The 22,852-nt window shown below is 39.5% G+C and overlaps 1 protein-coding gene across 2 annotated transcripts in view; it reads right to left on the reverse strand.

Annotated features, from left to right (window-relative positions):
• sik2b (salt-inducible kinase 2b) overlaps positions 1–22,852 on the reverse strand; it is a 140,565-nt gene that overhangs the window by 78,171 nt on the left and 39,542 nt on the right. For both annotated transcript variants that reach the window (XM_061972974.2, XM_061972973.2), the window contains exon 3: positions 956–1,019. In XM_061972974.2, the coding sequence (XP_061828958.1) occupies positions 956–1,019 (64 nt within the window). The remainder of the gene's footprint in view (positions 1–955; positions 1,020–22,852) is intronic.

Raw genomic sequence — 22,852 nt, forward strand, 5'->3', positions numbered from 1 at the left:
GCATTGATTGCAATCAGACAGGATTCACAGTAGTGCTGATAACTTCCACATTTTCGAATTTAGATTGTGGAGGAGAAAAAGTACTCCTGTCTGTCCAATACCACATGAAAGTAGTTGGTTTTTGGCATCTTATTTGTTCAGCTTCCATACTCACATCCTTCACTAGAAATACATTGAAAGCAAACTCTGTAGCTTGTTAGCTTGTGTGCGCTATCTTTCTGAGACTCTTATTTTGTTAGCGCAAGCAGGATGAAGCAGCACTTTTATTGTGAAGACAGGAGCTGTGCGGTCGGTCTTTAGGCTTTTATCAGCAGGTCTGGTGCGAGTGTCTGTTGAAGTAAAAAGTGTTTCTCACCTTCCTGCCGGTCGTTTTTTTCTTAATATTGAGCTTGCAACAGCCAGCATCATCTCACAAGATCCTCGGGTGCTGTGAATGTCAATTAAGTGACGAAAGTGACATCATAGTGAAGATTGATGATCTCTAATTTTTAGGTCTATTTTTTTAATGCCTGGCTGGCGATCGATTGACACACCCTCCGCGATCGACCGGTAGCTCACGATCGATCAAATGGGCACCCCTGGTGTTATGAATAAAAATGGCCTGAATGATGTGCAGAAAATTGTGGACAGCAGGTGATCCTACACCACCATATAGCAATAAATCTATTTTTTCTCTTTTGAAGCAGCCTTCACATGCCACCAAATGTACTTATTATGTGGCAATAAATGCTGTCAGCATATTTTGCAAAAGCAGCACATGACAAGTGCCCGCTAGGTCTTAGATTTTTATCATATGACCTCTGAGATAGCAACCACACTAAAACTTTGATACTTCCGTGTTTGTGGAAGAAGCAGCGATGACACAACAGGCGAGGAATGTAGTGGAACTGATAAGGGCGCAGATGGGCGGGACACAAAGGTTGTGCTGACAATGCATTATGAAAGGATCACTCACCGAAGATCTCCCCATTCTTGGCATATTCCGTGACCAGGTAAAGCATGTTCTTTGTCTCCATCACCTGAAAGGGGCAGAAGGCGGTAATATTTATTGCACGGGTGTGAGCACCCTTTGAGGGGAAAAAAAGGAAAATTGAGAAGAAAAAAAAAGTGGAACATTTCGATCAGCACGAGGTGATGCCATGCAAAACCCAAAATAATATTTTGATAAAAAACAAGACTAAATTTCCTGCAATTGGGCGCATTTTTACACTACATTTCACCTTAAGATTTATGCTCATCGACCAACATCTTTTGGTAGATGAGATTTTTGACACTTTTATGTCCCATGTATGTCCCGTGTATTTTTTGTTTTTTTAAGTAGATAATATACTAACATTATTATGTTAGTATATTATATGTAATGTAAAATTCTATAACATGCATGCAAAAAACTCAAAACGTTTCCCATATAGCAACACAATCCTGTAGCCACGCCCCCGGTGTTCTGACCTCTTTTTTTTAAATCGGTCTCATTAAAAATATATCTTCTTGCTGGTTAATTATAAATACTCTAGAACTAGAACTAGAAGTCGGATTGTAATCATCCAGATATGATAAGCAGCATAGTGGACAACTGTCAATGTTGTGGCTTGGAGAGCGAACAGAGGTAGGTTAGCGAGATGGATCACTAACTAGCGAGCTTGTTTCGGTGCTCCTGAAATTGTCCCTCCGTCTTGCAACTCAATGCGTCGTTTAGGCAAAATAAACGTCAAGTATCAGAGGCTGAGGCGAGCGTTCAACAAATGTATTGATTTTTCAAAAAAATAAAAAAAACGTAAGTGATATTTGGACGCAAAAAATAATGTTTAAAGGGGAACATTATCACAATTTCAGAAGGGTTAAAACCATTAAAAATCAGTTCCCAGTGGCTTATTTTATTTTTCGAAGTTTTTTTCAAAATTTTACCCATCACGCAATATCCCTAAAAAAAGCTTCAAAGTGCCTGATTTTAACCATCGTTATATACACCCGTCCATTTTCCTGTGACGTCACATAGTGATGCCGATACAAACAAACATGGCGGAAAGAACAGCAAGCTATAGCGACATTAGCTCGGATTCAAACTCGGATTTCAGCGGCTTAAGCGATTCAACAGATTACGCATGTATTGAAACGGATGGTTGTAGTGTGGAGGCAGGTAGCGAAAACGAAATTGAAGAAAAAACTGAAGCTATTGAGCCATATCGGTTTGAACCGTATGCAAGCAAAACCGACGAAAACGACACGACAGCCAGCGACACGGGAGAAAGCGAGGATGAATTCGGCGATCGCCTTCTAACCAACGATTGGTATGTGTTTGTTTGGCATTAAAGGAAACTAACAACTATGAACTAGGTTTACAGCATAATAACCAACGATTGGTATGTGTTTGTTTGGCATTAAAGGAAACTAACAACTATGAACTAGGTTTACAGCATATGAAATACATTTGGCAACAACATGCACTTTGAGAGTGCAGACAGCCCAGTTTTCATCAATTAATATATTCTGTAGACATACCCTCATCCGCTCTCTTTTCCTGGGGGTCTGGCGGCAGATTTCTTTGACTTTATCGTTGGAAATGCATCTGCTTTGAGTGTCGCAGGATATCCACACATTCTTGCCATCTCTGTCGTAGCATAGCTTTTGTCGGTAAAGTGTGCGGAACAAACGTCCAATTTCTTGCCACTTTCGCATCTTTGGGTCACTGGTGCAACTTGAATCCGTCCCTGTTTGTGTTGTTACACCCTCCGACAACACACCGACGAGGCATGTCTCCAAGGTACGGAAAACAGTCGAAAAAAACGGAAAATAACAGAGCTGATTTGACTCGGTGTTTGTAATGTGTTTGAGAAAATGGCGGATTTCTTCCTGTTGTGACGTCCTAGCTCCGAGAGCGAATAATAGAAAGGCGTTTAATTCGCCAAAATTCACCCATTTAGAGTTCAGAAATCGGTTAAAAAAATATATGGTCTTTTTTCTGCAACATCAAGGTATATATTGACGCTTACATAGGTCTGGTGATAATGTTCCCCTTTAAAAATGCGGATATTTACGTTTTCACTGAAATTTCACATGTCTGTTAATGGAAGAACACACAGTCTGGACATGACATGCATCTCATAAACCACAGGTGTGAAACTTGGGGCCAGAGCACGCCACGTCATTTTATGTGATCCGCCACAGCACATCATTTATGTGGCCTGCGAAAGGCTGGAAATAAGCATTTTCTAACTAAATGGTAAATGGGTTATACTTGTATAGCGCTTTTCTAGCTTCAAGGTACTCAAAGCGCTTTGACACTATTTCCACATTCACCCATTCAAACACACATTCACACACTGATGGCGGGAGCTGCCATGCAAGGCCCTAACCACGACCCATCAGGAGCAAGGGTGAAGTGTCTTGCTCAAGGACACAAGGGATGTGACTAGGTTGGTAGAAGGTGGGGATCGAACCAGGAACGTTCAAGTTGCTGACACGGACACTCTCCCAACCGCGCGACGCCGTCCCCGTAAATGCACTTGATCTTTAAATTTTGACAGGAAAATGTACTGCATGCAATTGCATTTGTTCTACACTTCAACATAATCTAAAAAAACAACAAGATGTTCCACACATTTAAATTTTTTTTGGTTATCAAAAATAAATAGGTAAATATCTGCTAGTCACCTTGACTTACGATTTCAAAGCCAGTTATCCGTCAGTCTGTTTGTAAAAAAGTAATAGTAACAATGGCCAATGAAAATTGTGTAACAAGACTATTATAGGTTTGTATTCACATAGAGTCACTGCTCAAAGCAGACCTCTGAGCACAGTCATAATTGCGATGTGGCCCTCAATAAAAGAAAGTTTGACACCCCTGTATAGACAAACCCCTGTGATGCAAATACATATACAGTATACAGTAACCCAACAATACATGCACGGACAGAACAGCCTCGAAATATGACATCGATGCAAGGGAATGGAAGCGGATGGCGAGATATTTGAATGGGACTTGAAAAAACGATTGCTGTGCTCGTTCAATGCGGCGCTGTGTGGGAGGAGGAGACCCGATTTAGAAGCAGAAACATTCAGGAGATCAAACGGAATTAAATGCAGAGAGTGGGGGGGTGCATTGAGAGAAAGGATGGTGAAGGAGGGTGAATCAGACACACTGAGCCAGACATTCACACAAGAAATCCCACGCTTATTTGTTGATGACCAATTTTCCATCTGTTAAAACATAGAGCCAGGAAATGTTTGTTGGAAAAGAGAACGGCACAGTTTTATAATTTTTTTTGTTTGGATTTATGCGTGTTATATGAAACTACAATTGTACATTATATCATATGAAGACTATTCCAATTACCGTATTTTCCACACTATAAGGCGCACCTAAAAACCTACAATTTTCTCAAAAGCTGACAGTGCGCCTTATAATCCGGTGCGCCTTATATATGGACCAATATTGAGCCAAAACAAACCTAAACTTCATTTTCATAAAGTTTAGGGGTCTCAACTACGGTAAACAGCCGCCAACTTCTTTGTACCTCATAGAAGAAGAAGCGCTTCTTCTTCTTCTACGGTAAGCAGCCGCCAACTTCATTTTCCCCTGTAGAAGAAGAAGTTCTTCTACGGTAAGCAGCCGCCCCCGTAGAAGAAGAAGAAGCGCGCGGTGCATGCTGGGATATATGACTGCGCGAGGCGTGCCGTTTGGATTTCCATTTGTTTGTTATGTAAAGACCCCAAAATGGCTCCTATTAAGAGACACGCTTACGACGCAGAGTTTAAACTTAAGACGATCAGTCACACAGTCACACGGGAATAGAGCAGCAGCGACACTGACTCCATTAATGACGACTTCGATGAGACGGAGCCAGGCATGTTGGATGCCGTATCCGCCCAACTGTTTAATTCGGACACTGAAGAAAAAGAATTCGAGGGATTCGTAGATGAGGAATAACTTCATAAAGTGAGCTTTACATGTTTATTTTGTGTGTTGTGTGACATTAACGTTTGAGCAACGTTGAGTTATTGATATATTGTTATTGCTCTGCACTATTTCGAGTGTTACTGTATTGTGATTGCACTAACGTTTGATTTACCGTAACAGTATCACTGTTTTTTACGTGTTTATTGAATCAGGGAAAAGTTCCCCTTCACTCTGTGATATAAATGTTGCACTACATGTTATACCTTGCTGTTGTTAAAAGATAAACAAAACACCACGTCACTGACTTTACCTCGGGGAAAATAATAAAACAGCTGTTAATTCATTTTGGGAGTGAAAAGAGTTGTCAGAACGCTGGTTTGTAATCTCTTAATAAAGTTTGACTGACCTATCTGACTGTTTTGTTGACATTCCCTTTAGCGCAACTCCATCTAATGGATGCATAGGTGCGCCTTATAATCCGGTGCGCCTTATATATGAACAAAGTTTTGAAATATGCCATTCATTGAAGGTGTGCCTTATGCATTATAGTGCGGAAAATACGGTACCCAATTGTTTTGTAGCCGTCTGCATCTGAGGCTACCTTTTCAAGTCATTTTGGCCTCGTTCACACTCCAGGTCAATTACGATTTTTTTTCTCATATGCCACCTGTATCAGATTTTTTCGTGTCAATGTGAACAGTGCAAGTCAGAATTGTTCATATCCGACTCAGGCCTCTTTTGTATGTGGATATAAATCGGATATATATGCGATGAGTCCTCAATGTGAACGCTTCCGCGCTCGGGGCGCATTCATCCGACCAGAACGTTATCAAAAAGCGATAAGCATCATAATTATTCGGTAAAATAGATGGTTACAAAATAAATAGTTGACAACAAAGCAGAAAATAGGTGAAAATAATATAATTTAGGAACTCACGTGAAAATTCTACCACTCCTGTCTCCGACTGCTCGCCAACAGACACGCTCTTCAAGCAGACATTGAAGCAAAAAAATTTCGCAAAATGCCAGAATACTTGTCCTCTTCCTTCTTAATCTTCTAGCGCAAAAATTTGGTCGAGAAAATGTTGACTTTTGATTGCACAAAATCCTTGATATTTGCTACTAATGCGCCAGAACTGAGACCGACTAGAGTTGAAAACACTGCAGTACGTGAGACGTCACAACATTGTGTCCGCATACAGGTCAGGTTGCATTCACACTAGAAATCTCATTTTTTTTGTAATGTGAACTGCCACATTAAAAGATTGGATCTAGGGCTGGGCGATATGGCCTTTTTTAATATCTCGATATTTTTAGGCCATGTCACGATACACGATATATATCTCGATATTTTGCCTTAGCCTTGAACGAACACTTGATGCATATAATCACACCAGTATGATGATACTATGTGTCTACAATAAAACATTCTTGTTCATACTGCATTAACATATGCTCATTTTAAACTTTCATGCAGAGAGGGAAATCACAACTAAGTCAATTGACCAAAACTGTATTTATTAAACAGTTATTAAGCAGTGGCACAATCATTCATGTCATTTCAAAACAGAAAGTGCAAGATTGTCAGAGACATTTTAAAACAAGCTATTAGTGCACTTTTGTGCATGATGTCACTAAGATGACAAAAAGTGAAGTGAAGTGAAGTGAATTATATTTATAAAGCGCTATTCTCTAGTGACTCAAAGCGCTTTACATAGTGAAACCCAATATCTAAGCTACATTTCAACCAGTGTGGGTGGCACTGGGAGAAGGTGTGTAAAGTGTCTTGCCCAAGGACACAACGGCAGTTACTAGGATGGCGGAAGCGGGAATCGAACCTGGAACCCTCAAGTTGCTGGCACGACCACTCTACCAACCGAGCTATGCCGCCCCAATATCAAAACAACACTAAATTAAAGTGCTATTTTTGTACAGAACGCCACTACAATAGTTTAAAACAAATAAAGTGCCTGTTTGTGCATGATGTCACACAAGATATTTCAATAACTGTCAAAAAAAAATTAGCTGCATAATAGGAAATCAAATAGTGTATGTCCTTCGCTATGTGGTAGGTTCCTACAGACGTCATCTCCTTCTGTTGTTGACTATTTTTTTCATACGGTGTTTATGTGTAAATGGTTGCTTCGGCATTTTGTTGGTGTGGCACCGAACCGAGATGTTGACATGCGGAGTTTCAAGCACTCTTCATTCTCGAGCGGGTGGCTTTTCAAATGATGCTACATTAGCAGTAATGCTACTTTTTGTAGCAACGCTTTTGCCCCACACTTGACATATTACGGTTTTCTGTTCGACATATTCCCGCTTGAAGCCAAAGTACCGCCAGACGATGGACCCCCTGCTGTTTTTCTTGGGAATTAATTATTCCTTCATTTGTTACCAGATTCGCACCTTCTTTCTCTCGTATTACCACTCGCACCATTCCGCTAGCATCACAGCCAACTTTACCGATGCCGCTACTTCTCTGCTCCGCACGGGCGTATACGTATGTGACGTATGTAAGAAGGTGCACTTGTTTTATCTCTCTGTGAGAAGGAGAGACAAGAAAGAGATTGAGAAGAGCCTGTAGTCTAATGCACGCAGTTAAAAGCAACTGCGTGAGAACGTATACTCGAGTATCACGATATAGTCATTTTCTATATCGCACAGAGACAAACCCGTGATATATTGAGTATATTCGATATATCGCCCAGCCCTAATTGGATCTGACAAAAAAATCTGAATTGGACATCCGACCCTGCAGTGTGAAAGTAGCCTTTGATGTGTACAATTGATGCCAATAAATGCCTAAATGATAGCGACTAAGGGCCACGTCTGTAATTAGTTAGATGAAATGATGGTTTTAATATTTTCAAAACAAGTTTAGATACAGAGGGTCCCATTCAGTATTTAGATGCATGTGAGCCTGCTGTTGCTGTAGAACATTAAAAGTGTTCATGCACACCCAGTGACTATAAAGGCAACATACTATAAATGTATTAACAGTGGTGACATTGAGTGTCCTGATAGCTGTCACTGTTGGATATAAGCTGTGTGTCCCCGCAGAAAACAGACTCAATGTTGTGACGACACGCTATGTGGGAAAATAACCCTGGGCCATAATGTGTCATGTCATATGTGGCGGTACACGCGGAGGATTCATTGTCAAAATTCCAGACTATTAATTGGGATGCATCGCTTAGCATTTAGGCACTTTATGTGGTCCTTCTGCAACATTGAAGTATGAACCTAAACTTGTCTTAGGCATGCCAAACACATAAAAATCATCATAATATGCAATTAATCTTGTCCTGCCCTTTCCAGAGATAACGTGTGTGTTTTGTAAACCATGTAAAGCAGACAATCTTAAGTTGATTGTTCGTCCTTGATGCAAAATGATTCAATGTTTTTGTGTAAATAACGCAAGTACGGAGCAAGACGATTATGTCTTGCATAAAGTCAAACATGGTGGTAATGATGTCATATGGTCTGGAGCCTGGGCTGCATAATTGCTGACCGGGGACATAGGGTTCATTCAAGGAAACATGTACTGTGACTCTAGATATTTTAAGCATTATGCCCTCCCTTGGGAAACTGGGCTGCATGGCAGTTTTCCAACATGAAAACGTGCCCAAACACATCTCCAAAATGATAATGCCTCGCTGAGGAAGGTGATGGTGCAACCTAATTGAGCACCTGTGAGGCATCCTTGAATGGAAGGAAAGTGGAGCTGTGTAAGGTGTCGGACGTCCACCAGCTCTACCGGTTGTGTCATCAGTGCAGGTTTGGTAAATTACATGCCAAAGAAATTAGGGAAGAGCTGAATAACAAGAGTTCTCAAAAAATATTCACAATTTGGATTGGGGCTGGGCGATATATCGAATATACTCGATATATCGCGGGTTTGTCTCTGGGCGATATAGAAAATGACTATATTATGATATTCAAGGATACGTTCTCACGCAGTTGCTTTTAGCTGCGGGCATTACACTACAGGCTCTTCTCACTCTTTGTTGTCTCTCCTTCTCACAGAGACATAAAACAAGCACACCTTACATAAGTCACATACTGTCACGCGTGCAAGTCGTACGCTCTCGCCGAGCAGAGAGGTAGCGGCATTGGTAAAGTTAGCTGTGGTGCTAGCAGTGCGGTGTGAGTGGTAATATGAGAGAAAGATGCGATTCTGGTAACAAATGATGGAAGAATAATTAATTCCCAAGAAAAACAGCACGGCGTCCATCGTCTGGCGGTGGTTTGGCTTCAAGCAGGACGATGTTGAACAAACAACTGTAATATGTCAAATATGCAGCAAAAGCGATGTTACAAAAAGTAGCATTACTGCTAATTTGTAGCATCATTTGAAAAGTAACCCGCTAGAGAATGAAGAGTGCTTGAAACTCCGCAAGTCAACACCTCCGTTCGGTGCCACACCAACAAAATGCCCAAGCAACCATTTCCAGATCCTACACCGTATGAAAATAATAGTCAACAACAGGAGATAACGTCCGCAGGAACCTACCACATAGCGAAGGACATACACTATTTGATTTCCTATTATGCAGCTCATTTTTATTTGACACTTATTGAAATATCTTGTGTGACATCATGCACAAAAGTGCACTTTATTTGTTTTTAACTATTGTAGTGGCGTTCTGTACAAAAATTGCATTAATTTTGTGTTGTTTTGATATGTCATCTTAGTGACATCATGCACAAAAGTGCACTAATAGCTTGTTTTAAAATGTATCTGACAATCTTGCACTTTCTGTTTTGGAAATGACATGAATATTTGTGCCACTGCTTAATAACTGTTTAATAAATACAGTTTTGGTAAATTGACTTAGTTGTGATTTATGTAGACACTAGAGATGCGCGGTTTGCGGACACAACCGCGGAGTCCGCGGATTATCCGCGGATCGGGCGGATGAAATTAAAAAAAATAAGATTTTATCCGCTCGCGGGTCGGGTCGGGCGGATTAATTAGATATTTTTTTTTTTTTTTTTTTTTTTTTTTTTTGCGGGTGGCAGTTAAACCAATTGGGAAATATATATACATAGTTAAATGTTGTTACCCACATACGAAAAACGAGCAGGCACCTGCAGCATATGCCACAACAGAAGAAAAAAAAAAAAAAGAGATGGACACTTTTACGGAGCGGAGGGACGCCTCGCCGGGGTCCGGGACCGAGGCTCCTTCCCCCGAGAGGGCCCCACCGGGAGCCGTAGCTGAGGCGATCCGCGAGAAGGGCCCGACGCACGTCCAGGGTCACTACCGCGCCCACCGCACCGACACCCCGCCTCGTCCGCTTTCGCCGCGGCCGGCGTCACGCGCAGCAGCAGCTTACCTGCCCGCCACCCCCGTGGCCGGGGGCTCGTAACATGGGTCACTCCGCGCGCTCCGCCCGCACAGCTTACCTGCTTGCTCGCAAAATGATTATTAGCATTCAGACAGGTTAAAATGTTGCTAAAACCATCACTTTTCTATCAGTCACAGTGACTTTTCAAAACAAAAATATTACAGCAAAAATCATATGGGTTGATTGACATGTTTATTCTGTAAGCTAACTTCAATAGTTTGAAATTATTTTGACAGTTAATGCCAGTTATCCTGTCAACCTTTCACAAGACTTCAATTTGTTAATTGAAAGTATAAATAGTATAAACACTTTTAACAGTATGTCGTGCTGTGAAATACAGCCGACAGGATGGCGCACCAAACACAAAGCAAGGCCATGCTGCAGGAGAACAAAGGACTTCTTTCATTTAAGGTTTGTGATAAACCATCAAACTCATTCGTTAAAAGGACTCTATAGTAATATAAAGCGAATTTTTCTGGACATTATCATGCAAGAAAAGTTTATTTTTGGGATCGCGATCACCGCGTAATGATTTTTAAAGGTTGCATTACATTATTAACTGTCCCATGTGATCAGCCAGTGCGATTGGAAGTCCATGCTCAATTATTGCCTCCGTAAATAAAACTTCGGCATTTATCACATCCAAAGAATCTGTTTGGGCGACGAAAAACGTTGAAAGTTTTCCACTTGTATCGCTAGCAACTGCATTAGACTTGTGTTTTTTTGTCCCAACGTGGTCTTTTACATCACTAATTCCTCCGTGTCCGATCGAAAAATCTTGTCTGCACAAGGTGCAATTCGCGTAGTTTTCACCCTTTTTTTTTTTTTTTAATTAATATTAGATATACCGGGCGGATGGCGGGCGGATGCAGTTCTGATCAAACGTTACATCGGGTGGATGGCGGATGGTTGACGACTTTCTGCCGCGGTTGCGGATGAAATAAATTGCCTATCCGCGCATCTCTAGTAGACACATAGAATCATCACACTGGTGTGATTATATGCATCAAGTGTTCATTCAAAGCTGAGGCAAAATATCAAGATATATATCAAGTATCGCGACATAGCCTAAAAATATTGAGATATTTATAAAAGGCCATATCACCCAGCCCTACCTTGGATTCAGTTTTGCCATTAAACACCACTGTTCACTAGAGTGCAACGATTCGTCGACATTGTCAACAAATGTAGTCATGACATCATCACTCATGTTTTTCCCGCGTAATGCCAGTCAGCACCGACACTCGTATCAACATCGCGGGTGAAAATATGTAAAGTTTGGGAGAAAAAAATCCTCATATTCTTGTTCAAATACGAAAACCTTGCTCATTTTGCCAAGCAAATCTTGTTTTATGACACTTATCTGTGATACGGGAGCATTTAAAGCAAAGGATTGTTGGACATTTGGTTAAAATGATAGTTGAGTCAATTTTTCACACAACTTTGTTTTACACTTGTTAGCTAGCTAGCAAGGTACAGGTTAACAATCTTACTGAGTTGAGATCGCATCCTCCAGTCCGTCAGCTAAACTTTGTCTAAATCAATTTACAAACCCTGTTTCCATATGAGTTGGGAAATAGTGTTAGATGTAAATATAAACGGAATACAATGATTTGCAAATCGTTTTCAACCCATATTCAATTGAATGCACTACAAAGACAAGATATTTGATGTTCAAACTCATAAACTTTATTTTTTTTTTTGCACATAATAATTAACTTAGAATTTCATGGCTGCAGCACATGCCAAAGTAGTTGGGAAAGGGCATGTTCACCACTGTGTTACATGGCCTTTCCTTTTAACAACACTCAGTAAACGTTTGGGAACTGAGGAGACACAATTTTTTAAGCTTCTCAGGTGGAATTCTTTCCCATTCTTGCTTGATGTACAGCTTAAGTTGTTCAACAGTACGGGGGTCTCCTTTGTGGTATTTTAGGCTTCATAATGTGCCACACATTTTCAATGGGAGACAGGTCTGGACTACAGGCAGGCCAGTCTAGTACCCGCACTCTTTTACTATGAAGCCACGTTGATGTAACACGTGGCTTGGCATTGTCTTGCTGAAATAAGCAGGGGCGTCCATGGTAACGTTGCTTGGATGGCAACATATGTTGTTCCAAAACCTGTATATACCTTTTAGCATTAATGGCGCCTTCACAGATGTGTGAGTTACCCATGTCTTGGGCACTAATACACCCCCATACCATCACAGATGCTGGCTTTTCAACTTTGCGCCTATAACAATCCGGACGGTTCTTTTCCTCTTTGGTCCGGAGGACACGACGTCCACAGTTTCCAAAAACAATTGGAAATGTGGACTCGTCAGACCACAGAACACATTTCCACTTTGTATCAGTCCATCTTAGATGAGCTCAGGCCCAGCGAAGCCGATGGCGTTCCTGGGTGTTGTTGATAAACGTTTTCGCCTTGCATAGGAGAGTTTTAACTTGCACTTACAGATGTAGCGACCAACTGTAGTTACTGACAGTGGGTTTCTGAAGTGTTCCTGAGCCCATGTGGTGATATCCTTTACACACTGATGTCGCTTGTTGATGCAGTACAGCCTGAGGGATCGAAGGTCACAGGCTTAGCTGCTTACGTGCAGTGATTTCTCCAGATTCTCTGAACCCTTTGATGATATTACGGACCGTAGATGGTGAAATCCCTAAATTCCTTGCAATAGCTGGTTGAGAAAAGTTTTTCTTAAACTGTTCAACAATTTGCTCACACATTTGTTGACAAAGTGGTGACCCTCGCCCCATCCTTGTTTGTGAATGACTGAGCATTTCATGGAATCGACTTTTATACCAAATCATGGCACCCACCTGTTCCCAATTTGCCTGTTCACCTGTGGGATGTTCCAAATAAGTGTTTGATGAGCATTCCTCAACTTTATCAGTATTTATTGCCACCTTTCCCAACTTCTTTGTCACGTGTTGCTGGCATCAAATTCTAAAGTTAATGATTATTTGCAAAAAAAAAAAATGTTTATCAGTTTGAACATCAAATATGTTGTCTTTGTAGCTTATTCAACTGAAAATGGGTTGAAAATGATTTGCAAATCATTGTATTATGATAACATCTAACACAATTTCCCAACTCATATGGAAACGGGGTTTGTAAGTACATTTATAAAGCAGCGTCAATTTGCAATGCAATGAAGAAAGGCCTAATAACAAACGTCAATCGCACATGCGCGCATACACAAACACTAAACATTAGGCACCAATGCGCCGGCAACATAAGATCAAACAGACAATCTACTGTATTAGATAGCTAAAATGTTAAGAATTAATCAGTGATACAATGCATCTTGAGAACGCGCCACTTATCGCCGTCATGCGACCCGAGCGTCACAGTCAGTAGTTAATCAATAATATGCCAGTGTGCAGCTTTTTAAACACATCACAACATTTATATTTCAGCATGTTAGTTCTACTGTTTTATTGTTTGTTGTTATTGCTGCTATTTTAAGTTTCTTATTTTTTTCATATTAAAAAATATACTTTTATTTTGCACCTACTTATAAATTGACAAAAATTTAACAGTTATTCAAATTGTTGTAACAGCCTAATGAGCAGCACAGTTACAGTATAAATAAATATTTATGAACAAATTAGTCATCGTTGTCGTTAGTAAGCACATGCCTATATATCTCGAGCTGAATTTGAAAGTTGATGGCCACTGAATATGTGTCCGCTTTATAAATCGGAAAGTCGACTGATCTTTAAGATAGTCGATGACTAGTCGACTATGAAAATAGTCGTTAGTTGCAGCCCTACTGTCCACTCTCGTGATTCTACTTCATCTATGGCTGCACCTATCAGCTATTTTAGTAATCGAGTAATCTATTGGTTGGTTTGTTCCATTAATCCAGTCCTTCTCAAATAGTGGGGCAGGGGCACGGTGTGATCCCAGGGGGGGCGCGTGTGACCTCGGGTAACATGCTTTCTTTCCGTACCAGAATATGTATGTAGCACTTGGCTTCACTGTAACCACGGTTGGAGACGAGGAAAGACTGGTGTGTTGTTTCCTTTGATGTTAATAAGCTTACAATCAGAATCAGAATCAGAATCAGCTTTATTGTCATTACGCAAGGTAACGAGATTGAGGAAAATGATAAATGGGTTATACTTGTATAGCGCTTTTCTACCTTCAAGGTACTCAAAGCGCTTTGACAGTATTACCACATTCACCCATTCACATGGTATGCAGATGTATAGTTATAATAATTTTATAGACAAATTATACTATTTATAGTCACGATGAAGAGTGTGGGGGCGTGAAATATTTTTTTCATCCTCGGGGGGCGCAACAGAAAATATTTGAGAAGCACTGCACACTTTATAACCTCAATGTGGATTTTGTGGAAAATAGTTGTAACAAACAAAAACATTTCTGCTTGCCTTAACCTTCATCAACATAGAAATTGCAGTTTTAACATGTGTGCATTAATATATACATTTTTTTATTTTAATAAAAAAATTCCGCTGTTCGCTGCCACACAGATCACACTGCAGTGTGGAAACTATGTTCACGTATTTAAAGTTCTGTGCACGCCATTTTGTCCGGACTTTCGATTTTTATTAGTTACTCTCATTGAACAATTAAACAAAGGAACATAACATTAATCAAAGCTTTTTTTCAATCTTAATTAATCGATTTTTACCCTATGCCCTTTGATGAAAAATCCCCGCACCCACATTACACCACTCTCATGTGCGCTCTATTGAAGCGGCAGTGCGGGAACTATGTCCGCATATTTAAAGCTTGTATTTTTTTTAATAGTTACACTCATTAAACTAATAATCAGAACAGATATATATGTGTATATATATATATATATATATATATATATATATATATATATATATATATAAAATCAAAGTATCCCATTTAATCAAGTGATGGCACTTTTTTTAATTGTTCCATCTACAGCTGCAGCTATCGAATATTTTAGGAATCGAGTATTCTAGCAAATATCCTGATCGATCAATCAAATACATCATATTTTTGTTAATTTTTTTAGTGTCCTGTCCAGCTTCTCAGGCAAATCATACTATTGACTTAAGATGCCCATAACGGCTGTACAAATTTACTTTACAAAAGAGAAGTGTGGGAGACTTCTCTTGTTGCCTTATTTGTATTTTGACTTTATGAAATGGATTTATATTATTATGTGGTGCAGCCGGGACGGAGCAATATTTTTGTTTAATTAAGGTTTAATAAGGGAATAAGCGGTAGAAAATGGATGGATGGATATACATGTTAAGATGTGCCCTCAATTTTTGCGTTTGGCCTTATTGTCTTTTATTTCCTAAACGACTGTTTTCATTATTGAAGGCTGACACGCACAGCTGAAATGCGTCCGTGGTTGATTGTGCCAATTTGTGTGTGCTAATAAAAACAGGTGCGCTCACAGCCTTATGTGCTGTGTGGTGTGACCGCATAAACAAAGTTCTTGTGTCTCGTGTGTTTTTGATGATTACTGTACGGCGCTGTTTAAATGGTGGTTTCTCCACGCAAATCCGCTGAGCTGTTTTCAACCTGCCAACAATCAATAAACAATATAAAAGACAAACCACTTAATAATGACAATAGTTTTACATATTAAGAATGCAATACAGTTCATTGCATTCTTTGCATGCAAAAGAGTAATCAAAGGTCATTTTGCCATCATAACATGTTTGGGCGAAAACACATATATATATATAATAAATATATATGATATCAAAATTAATATTCCCTAAGAGAGTTAAAATAAAATTATATTCTTAGTATCAAAAATAAAACAATAAGAACAGTTTTCATTATCCATCCATCCATCCATCTTCTTCCGCTTATCCAAGGTCGGGTCGCGGAGGCAACAGCCTAAGCAGAGAAGCCCAGACTTCCCACTCCCCAGCCACTTCGTCCAGCTCTCCCTGGGGGATCCCGAGGAGTTCCCAGGCCAGCCGGGAGACATAGTCTTCCCAACATGTCCTGAGTCTTCCCCGTGGCCTCCTACCAGTCGGACGTGCCCTAAACACCTCCCTCGGGAGGCGTTCGGGTGGCATCCTGACCAGATGCCCGAACCACCTCAGTTTTCATTATATCAAACATAAAAAGTGGATTAGGTAGTGCCTTTAATACTGCATTTGAAATGTGCAACAAGTGGTGAGTCACCACCAAGCAAAAACCGTGCATGCCCAGAAAAGAAGCGTCAGATTTACCGCCCGTCCGAGCACCCACTGGCAGAAATGTAGATCGGCGCCTATGCTATAGAGACTATAGTGGGTGCAAGTGCAAGCTATCCAAGTAGCATGTGGTTGCATGACTTAAATAACCCGAATAACTTTGCACGACTACTTTCGCGTGGTTACTAATGAAAGGCTAATTGAACACGACAGCTCAGATAGCGTTGATAGTTTTCAACACCTTTTGGCGGCATTTGATGACTTCGCGGGAGTGAGAGAACACATTCTGGTTATCAGTATGAATAACATTTATTTTACTAGCAACTTTTGCGTTTACATTTGATAATAGATGACTTACCTCACCTCTGGACGTCCCTCAATCAGATGCTTTCTCGACAGATGCTGCAGCATCGAACTTGTGCTATTGTGGTATGCCAGCTCCACTTTGCAATGTTTGCATATTACTGCGTTTTTCTTCGATTTTAGTGTGAAGTGTTCCCACACCTTAGACAACTTTTGTCGCTTCTTAATTCCCTCGCTTTGCTATGGCTCTTGTCCACTGCTTCCTGCGGCGTCTGCCATTGCAAGTTATGTCGGCGAAAAAGTTTACTAAACTCAAGCGTATTTAAAATGAGTTGTGCAGTGTAGAGGGTGTATGATCTGACGTAAACACGCTGTGCAATACCTAAACAGTTTGTGACAAACGTGAGCTTTGACTACTAAACGAGGCAAATTGCCGTAAAAAAATAAAATAAAATAAATAAAAATTCAGCAAATATTCCTCGAATATATTTTGTAATCGAATTACTTGAGGTACTCGAGGAATCGTTTCACCTCTAGTTCCATCCTTAGATCCTTCATATTAAATGCAGAAAATAAACTGAATTTGTCAAGAATGGGGAAAGGAGTGTGTGTCTTTCTCTTCATGGGCTCAGACGTCCCACTCGGCCACAAGGCCAAGAGGAGTTAGAAACTGGAAAGGAAACCGCTGAATGACCCGGAATGATTGGATGGATAGGCCATTTTGTAAAAAATGACAACACATAAAAAAAAAAATGGCACTAAACGCTGGACGAGTGCCACATGGTTGTGTAATGATAATGATAATAAACACTTGTCTGCTTTGTCTAAACAAACTAACGGGACACAGATGCTTATGTAATTTCGCTAAAGCTGCCAACATTCTTGGGGAATTTTACTGTGCCAAACAGGTGAGCTTTGTGTTGTGTTAAAGCTAAAATATGCCCTTGCGACACAGATTGTGTCCCCCTCTGACAGCGTCTTGATTCGTTTATAGCTCTTCCGGAGTGTCTGACACAAGACTGGCAATCATCTTCCAATAAGCTAGAGGGCAGTGCTCTCCTGAGTGCGCAACCACAACTTTTGTTGACTAGAAACAATGGCGACTGAACGGCATCCTTATTGTTGGTGGAGCTAGAACTAATCATTTCATTCTTGGGATGAGAACTTTAGTTTCTGGTTTTAATAAAAAGCATGTTATAGGTTGAGGTTAAACATTATACATCCATACAATGGCAGTGCAAGTTTTTGTACTAAGTTAGTGCTTTATCCAACATCATGGTTTCATCAGTGAACTCCTCACCAACCTGCTAAACCAGGGGTCGGGAACCTTTTTGGCTGAGAGAGCCATGAAAGCCAAATATTTCAAAATGTATTTCCGTGAGAGCCATATAATATTTTTTAACACTGAATACAACTGAATGCGTGCATTTTTAAGTAAGACCAACATTTTTAGAGTATAATAAGTCTCTTATTCTTTTTAACAACATTGTTATTCTAAAGCTAACCAATAATAAATAAAATACTTCTTACCATTAATTCGACTTCTTGAACAGGTGCGATAGAAAACGGATGGATGGATTAAAATGCATGAGAATGTTTTATAATTTGAACGTTATTTTTTACACTGTGATTACCAGCAGAATTATTCACTACTTATCGTGTTAAGCAATGTCAGCTAAGATTTATCTGAGAGCCAGATGCAGTCATCAAAAGAGCCACATCTGGCTCTAAAGCCATAGGTTTCCTACCCCTGTGCTAAACTTATTACAATGTCCAAAAACAATATGTAAGTTATCTTTGCGTGCATCTCATGAACTTCCGTGCCTTCTATGTTCACTGAAATAACAAAATGCTTCAATAGTGCTGCATTTCTGTTCTGAGTAGTCGGTTTTGTTATGTGGCGCCCTAAGAGTGTTACCATATCTGAGTTATTGTGCAGAAATATGGGGAAATAACTACAAATGTGCGCTACATTCGTTAACCGTGTTACAAAAAAGATCAATTAGACTGATAGATAATGTTGGATATAGAGAACATACAAACCCTTTATTTATTGAGTCAAAAATATTAAAGTTCGATGATTTGGTAAAATTGCAAACAGCTAAAATGATGTACAAAGCAAACTATAACCTGCTACCAAAGAATGTACAACAATTCTTCTCAACTAAAGAGGAGAAATATAACCTAAGAGGAAAATCTAATCTAAAACATTTGTATGCACGTACAACACTTAGAACCTTCATCATATCTGTATGAGGAATTAAATTGTGGAATGGATTAAGTAATGAAGTTAAACATTGTACTGATATGATCCAGTTTAAGAGGTTGTTCAAATTAATAGTGCTTACAAAGTACAAAGAAGAAGAATTATGAGAAATACTTTCAACCTTATTGAAAATAAGATATTCTTCATCTCAGTATGTTAATAATGACTGAATTAATTAATTACATATTACAAAACTGTTGTATATACTAATTCACAGATGTTATTTTATTATAAAAAGGTCAGTAAATGATTGTATTTATTTATAAATGATTGTAAATGAATGTACAGTATATATTAGTAAACGCTCTGAAGTGGGAAAGGGGTAGGATTAAATAAGCTTTGCTTCTTCCTACTCCTTTTCAGACATGATGTAAAATGAAATGATATGAAACTGTGATGTATTATACTGTAAATGTGTTCATGTTCGAAATAAACTAAAGAAAGATTCTAGACTCATTACATACACGTTTACGTTGTGCCTGTCCACAACCTCTATTTAAACATGCAAATCATATTCAAATTAACCAATGCGACTGAGATTCCCCTATATACCCAGAAGTCAGAATGTAAAAAAACCGGCTTCGAACCAGGCCACATAACTACAATGTTGCTTGATTGCATTTGTGCATTAAATATAATCTGCTAAATGATAGTATGAAAATGTTTCATATTGACATAGGACAAGATGGACTTTATTCATCCTACAATAGGGAAATTCCAAAAAAAACAAAACTCATTCATCAAGTAAGAGTGCTTTTATAGCGATGTGTGTGCAGATGATAGCTTACATTACATTAGGAACATCGACAACTGTGTTTTAGTGTTCAGCTGAATTCCGTGGGAATTTCATGGCTGACATGCTGATTCTAGCAAGGCTGGCATGGCTTGGCTCGGGGACTAGCACAGTCCATAGATGTCAACGTTTGCATTCAAAATATGGTACATTTACAGAGAAAAATAAGGAATTTGCTTTTTTTTGTGTGTTTTTTTAAAAATCACAGATCACCGTTAAATCACAAAAAAAAAAAAAAAAAAAAAAAAAAGTCCAACCACTGAGTCATCCACTCTGGGTTTGGGCCACGATTTTTGATACTTATCTGATACCACTAAAAAGTAACTAAACCCATGTATTTTTAAATTTGCGACTTTATTAAAACTGTTTCAAATTGTCAAGTATTTAAATCTCAGTGCTTCAACATTTTTTTGCACAAAATTCAAATTGCAGTAAAAGCTCAGGTTGAAAGTTTCATTATAATTTGTTCATGAGCGAGAACGAACCGAAAATGCAAAAGCCGCATTTGTGACAAGCTTCCACAAATAAGTTAATATGGGAAACACAGTAGCGATACTTTTGCCAATCCTAAATCAATAGATTACTCAATTACTAAACTAATAGAGAGCTGCAGCCAGGGTTGTACAGCGCGAGCATTTTATTCACATTTGCGACTAGAAATAAGTTGTGCAAGTAAAAAAAAAAGATTGCGTGTGCGAATACAGATTTTAACCCTTTCATTTGCATTTAGTTCCTAAAATAAATACATAAAAAGTTGATTAAACCAGAGTTAATATTCATTGAAGGTGCGCCTTATAATCCGGTGCGCTTTATAGTGCGGAAAATAAAATTGTTACCTGGTAAAATAAATCCATCCAAATTTGATCAAGCTAGAATAAAATAGAATAGAATAACAATTTTGCCTATCTGATATTCAGCCAAACGGTCCATATCGCCCAGCTCTACACTAATGTTAGTGACAATGCCAGAACAGCTTAGGGATGTTCTCTTAGTTTAATTGATCGTTGCAGTAGGCGCTGTGACGGCATTGTGTTTATATGTATGAGCACACGTGTGTACATTGTTTGAACAATGAATTTGTGATATTTGAGACATTGTGTTGCTATATTTTTTCCATTTACTAGCACCGGTGCTCCTAGTGAAAAAGATAAGTATATAGCCTTGGCTGCAGCCCTTAATCCGACAGTTACCAAGCAAAATGTTAGAACCACTGTTATATCGTGAACATGACAATAAAAAAATCAACAAGTACATCCTCTGTTTCTGAAAATACATTCTCTTCCTTTTGCACCATTTTCAAAGTATTCCAATACTGCTAAAGCGGCCATTTTTTCTAACAGTATTTTTTGCACATGCTTTGTGTCTCTAATGTGCTCATCACTCAGTCTTAAGAGTGATTGTTTTCACATTTGTTTATCAGAACAGTTTACCAGCATGTCCTCAAACAGCATGTAGAAACGTGCTTATACCAGCCATGAAGTTGATTTTACGTTTGATACATCTGAACTTTGCTGGGAAAAAGAGGTCCACCAGAGAATAGGGATGTCCCGATCCGATATTTGGATCGGATCGGCCGCCGATATTTGCCAAAAAAATGCGTATCGGCAAGGCATGGGAAAATGCCGATCCAGATCCAGTTTTTAAAAAAAAAACTCCGGTCCGTGTTTTCCAACGCACCTATTTAAATAATACATTCCACTTTTCTGCTGCTCCCTAAGTTCCGTTCCGCATTTTCCAGCACACCTTCAACTCATCCACAGGTTTGTGGATTCTCACGCAGTTGCTTTTAGCTGCTGGCATTACACGACAGGCTCTTCTCACTCTTTCCTGTGTCTCCCTCTCAGTCAGCAAGCGCACCTTCTTACACACGTCACATACTGTCACGTCATATGTCACATACGTATACGTCCTCCCCGAGCAGAGAGGTAGCAGCATGGCTAACGTTAGCTGTGATGCTAGCGCAGCCGTGCGAGCAACGCTCCCTCTAAGGTGCGCGCCTGTGCAATTGCGCACTGCTCAAGCGGCCTCTGCGCACGGCAAATCTATGCCACGCACAAAATCAAATAAAAAAAATAAGCGCATAACAATTTTCGACACACGGACACGACAGAGAAAACAGTTTTCGTCATCATTGTTCAAATATTGTAACGTCTGTCGAGAAGCTTATCTCCGTTCGGTGCCACACGCCCACACCATCAAAATGCCGAGGCAAACATTTCCAGATCACACCGTATGAAAAAAATAGTGATTTTTTTAGTTGTGATTTCCTTCTCTGCATGAAAGTTTAAAAGTAGCATATATTAATGCAGTAAGAAGAAGAATGTTTTAATGTAGACACATAGAATCATCATACTGCTGTGATTATATGCATCAAGTGTTCATTCAAGGCTAAGGCAAAATATCCACATATATATGGTGTATCGTGACATGGCCTTAAAATATCGCAATATTAAAAAAGGCCATATCGCCCAGCCCTAGTTCAATGATGCCATTTCTGTTTGTCATGTATAATTATTTTGTCTATTTTGTGTTTATTTTTTAATAAACAGGTCTGTTTCTTGTTACCAACCATTGTGTATTATTCAAACTCACCTAATTCAGCTGGCTAGTTGTTATCAAGAGTACTAAAATCCTATTCAACATGATTCTGACAACTAAGTAGGCTAAATAACTTTAAACTTTAATACATGCTCGGATAGGCCAGTATCGGTATCGGATCGGAAGTGCAAAAACAATTATCGGTATCGGATCGGAAGTGCAAAAACCTGGATCGGGACATGCCTACCAGAGAACACCACGCTTTTGTGCGTGCGCACCTAAGGTCAGTTGATAGGAAAAGTCATGTGAACGTACCTGAGAAAAGGCAAAGACAGAGATCCTGGTGTCAGAATCTTTAACTTCAAAACATTTAATGTGTTTGACAAAAGCATTAGAATTTGTCCTGAACTGATCCAGTTATCGAGATATTGCAAACACTAAATTGGCCCTAGTGTGTGAATGTGAGTGTGAATGTTGTCTATCTGTGTTGGCCCTGCGATGAGGTGGCGACTTGTCCAGGGTGGA

This window comes from Nerophis lumbriciformis, linkage group LG17 (genome assembly GCF_033978685.3).
Source record: "Nerophis lumbriciformis linkage group LG17, RoL_Nlum_v2.1, whole genome shotgun sequence".
In the NCBI taxonomy this organism is placed as follows: Eukaryota; Metazoa; Chordata; class Actinopteri; order Syngnathiformes; family Syngnathidae; genus Nerophis; species Nerophis lumbriciformis.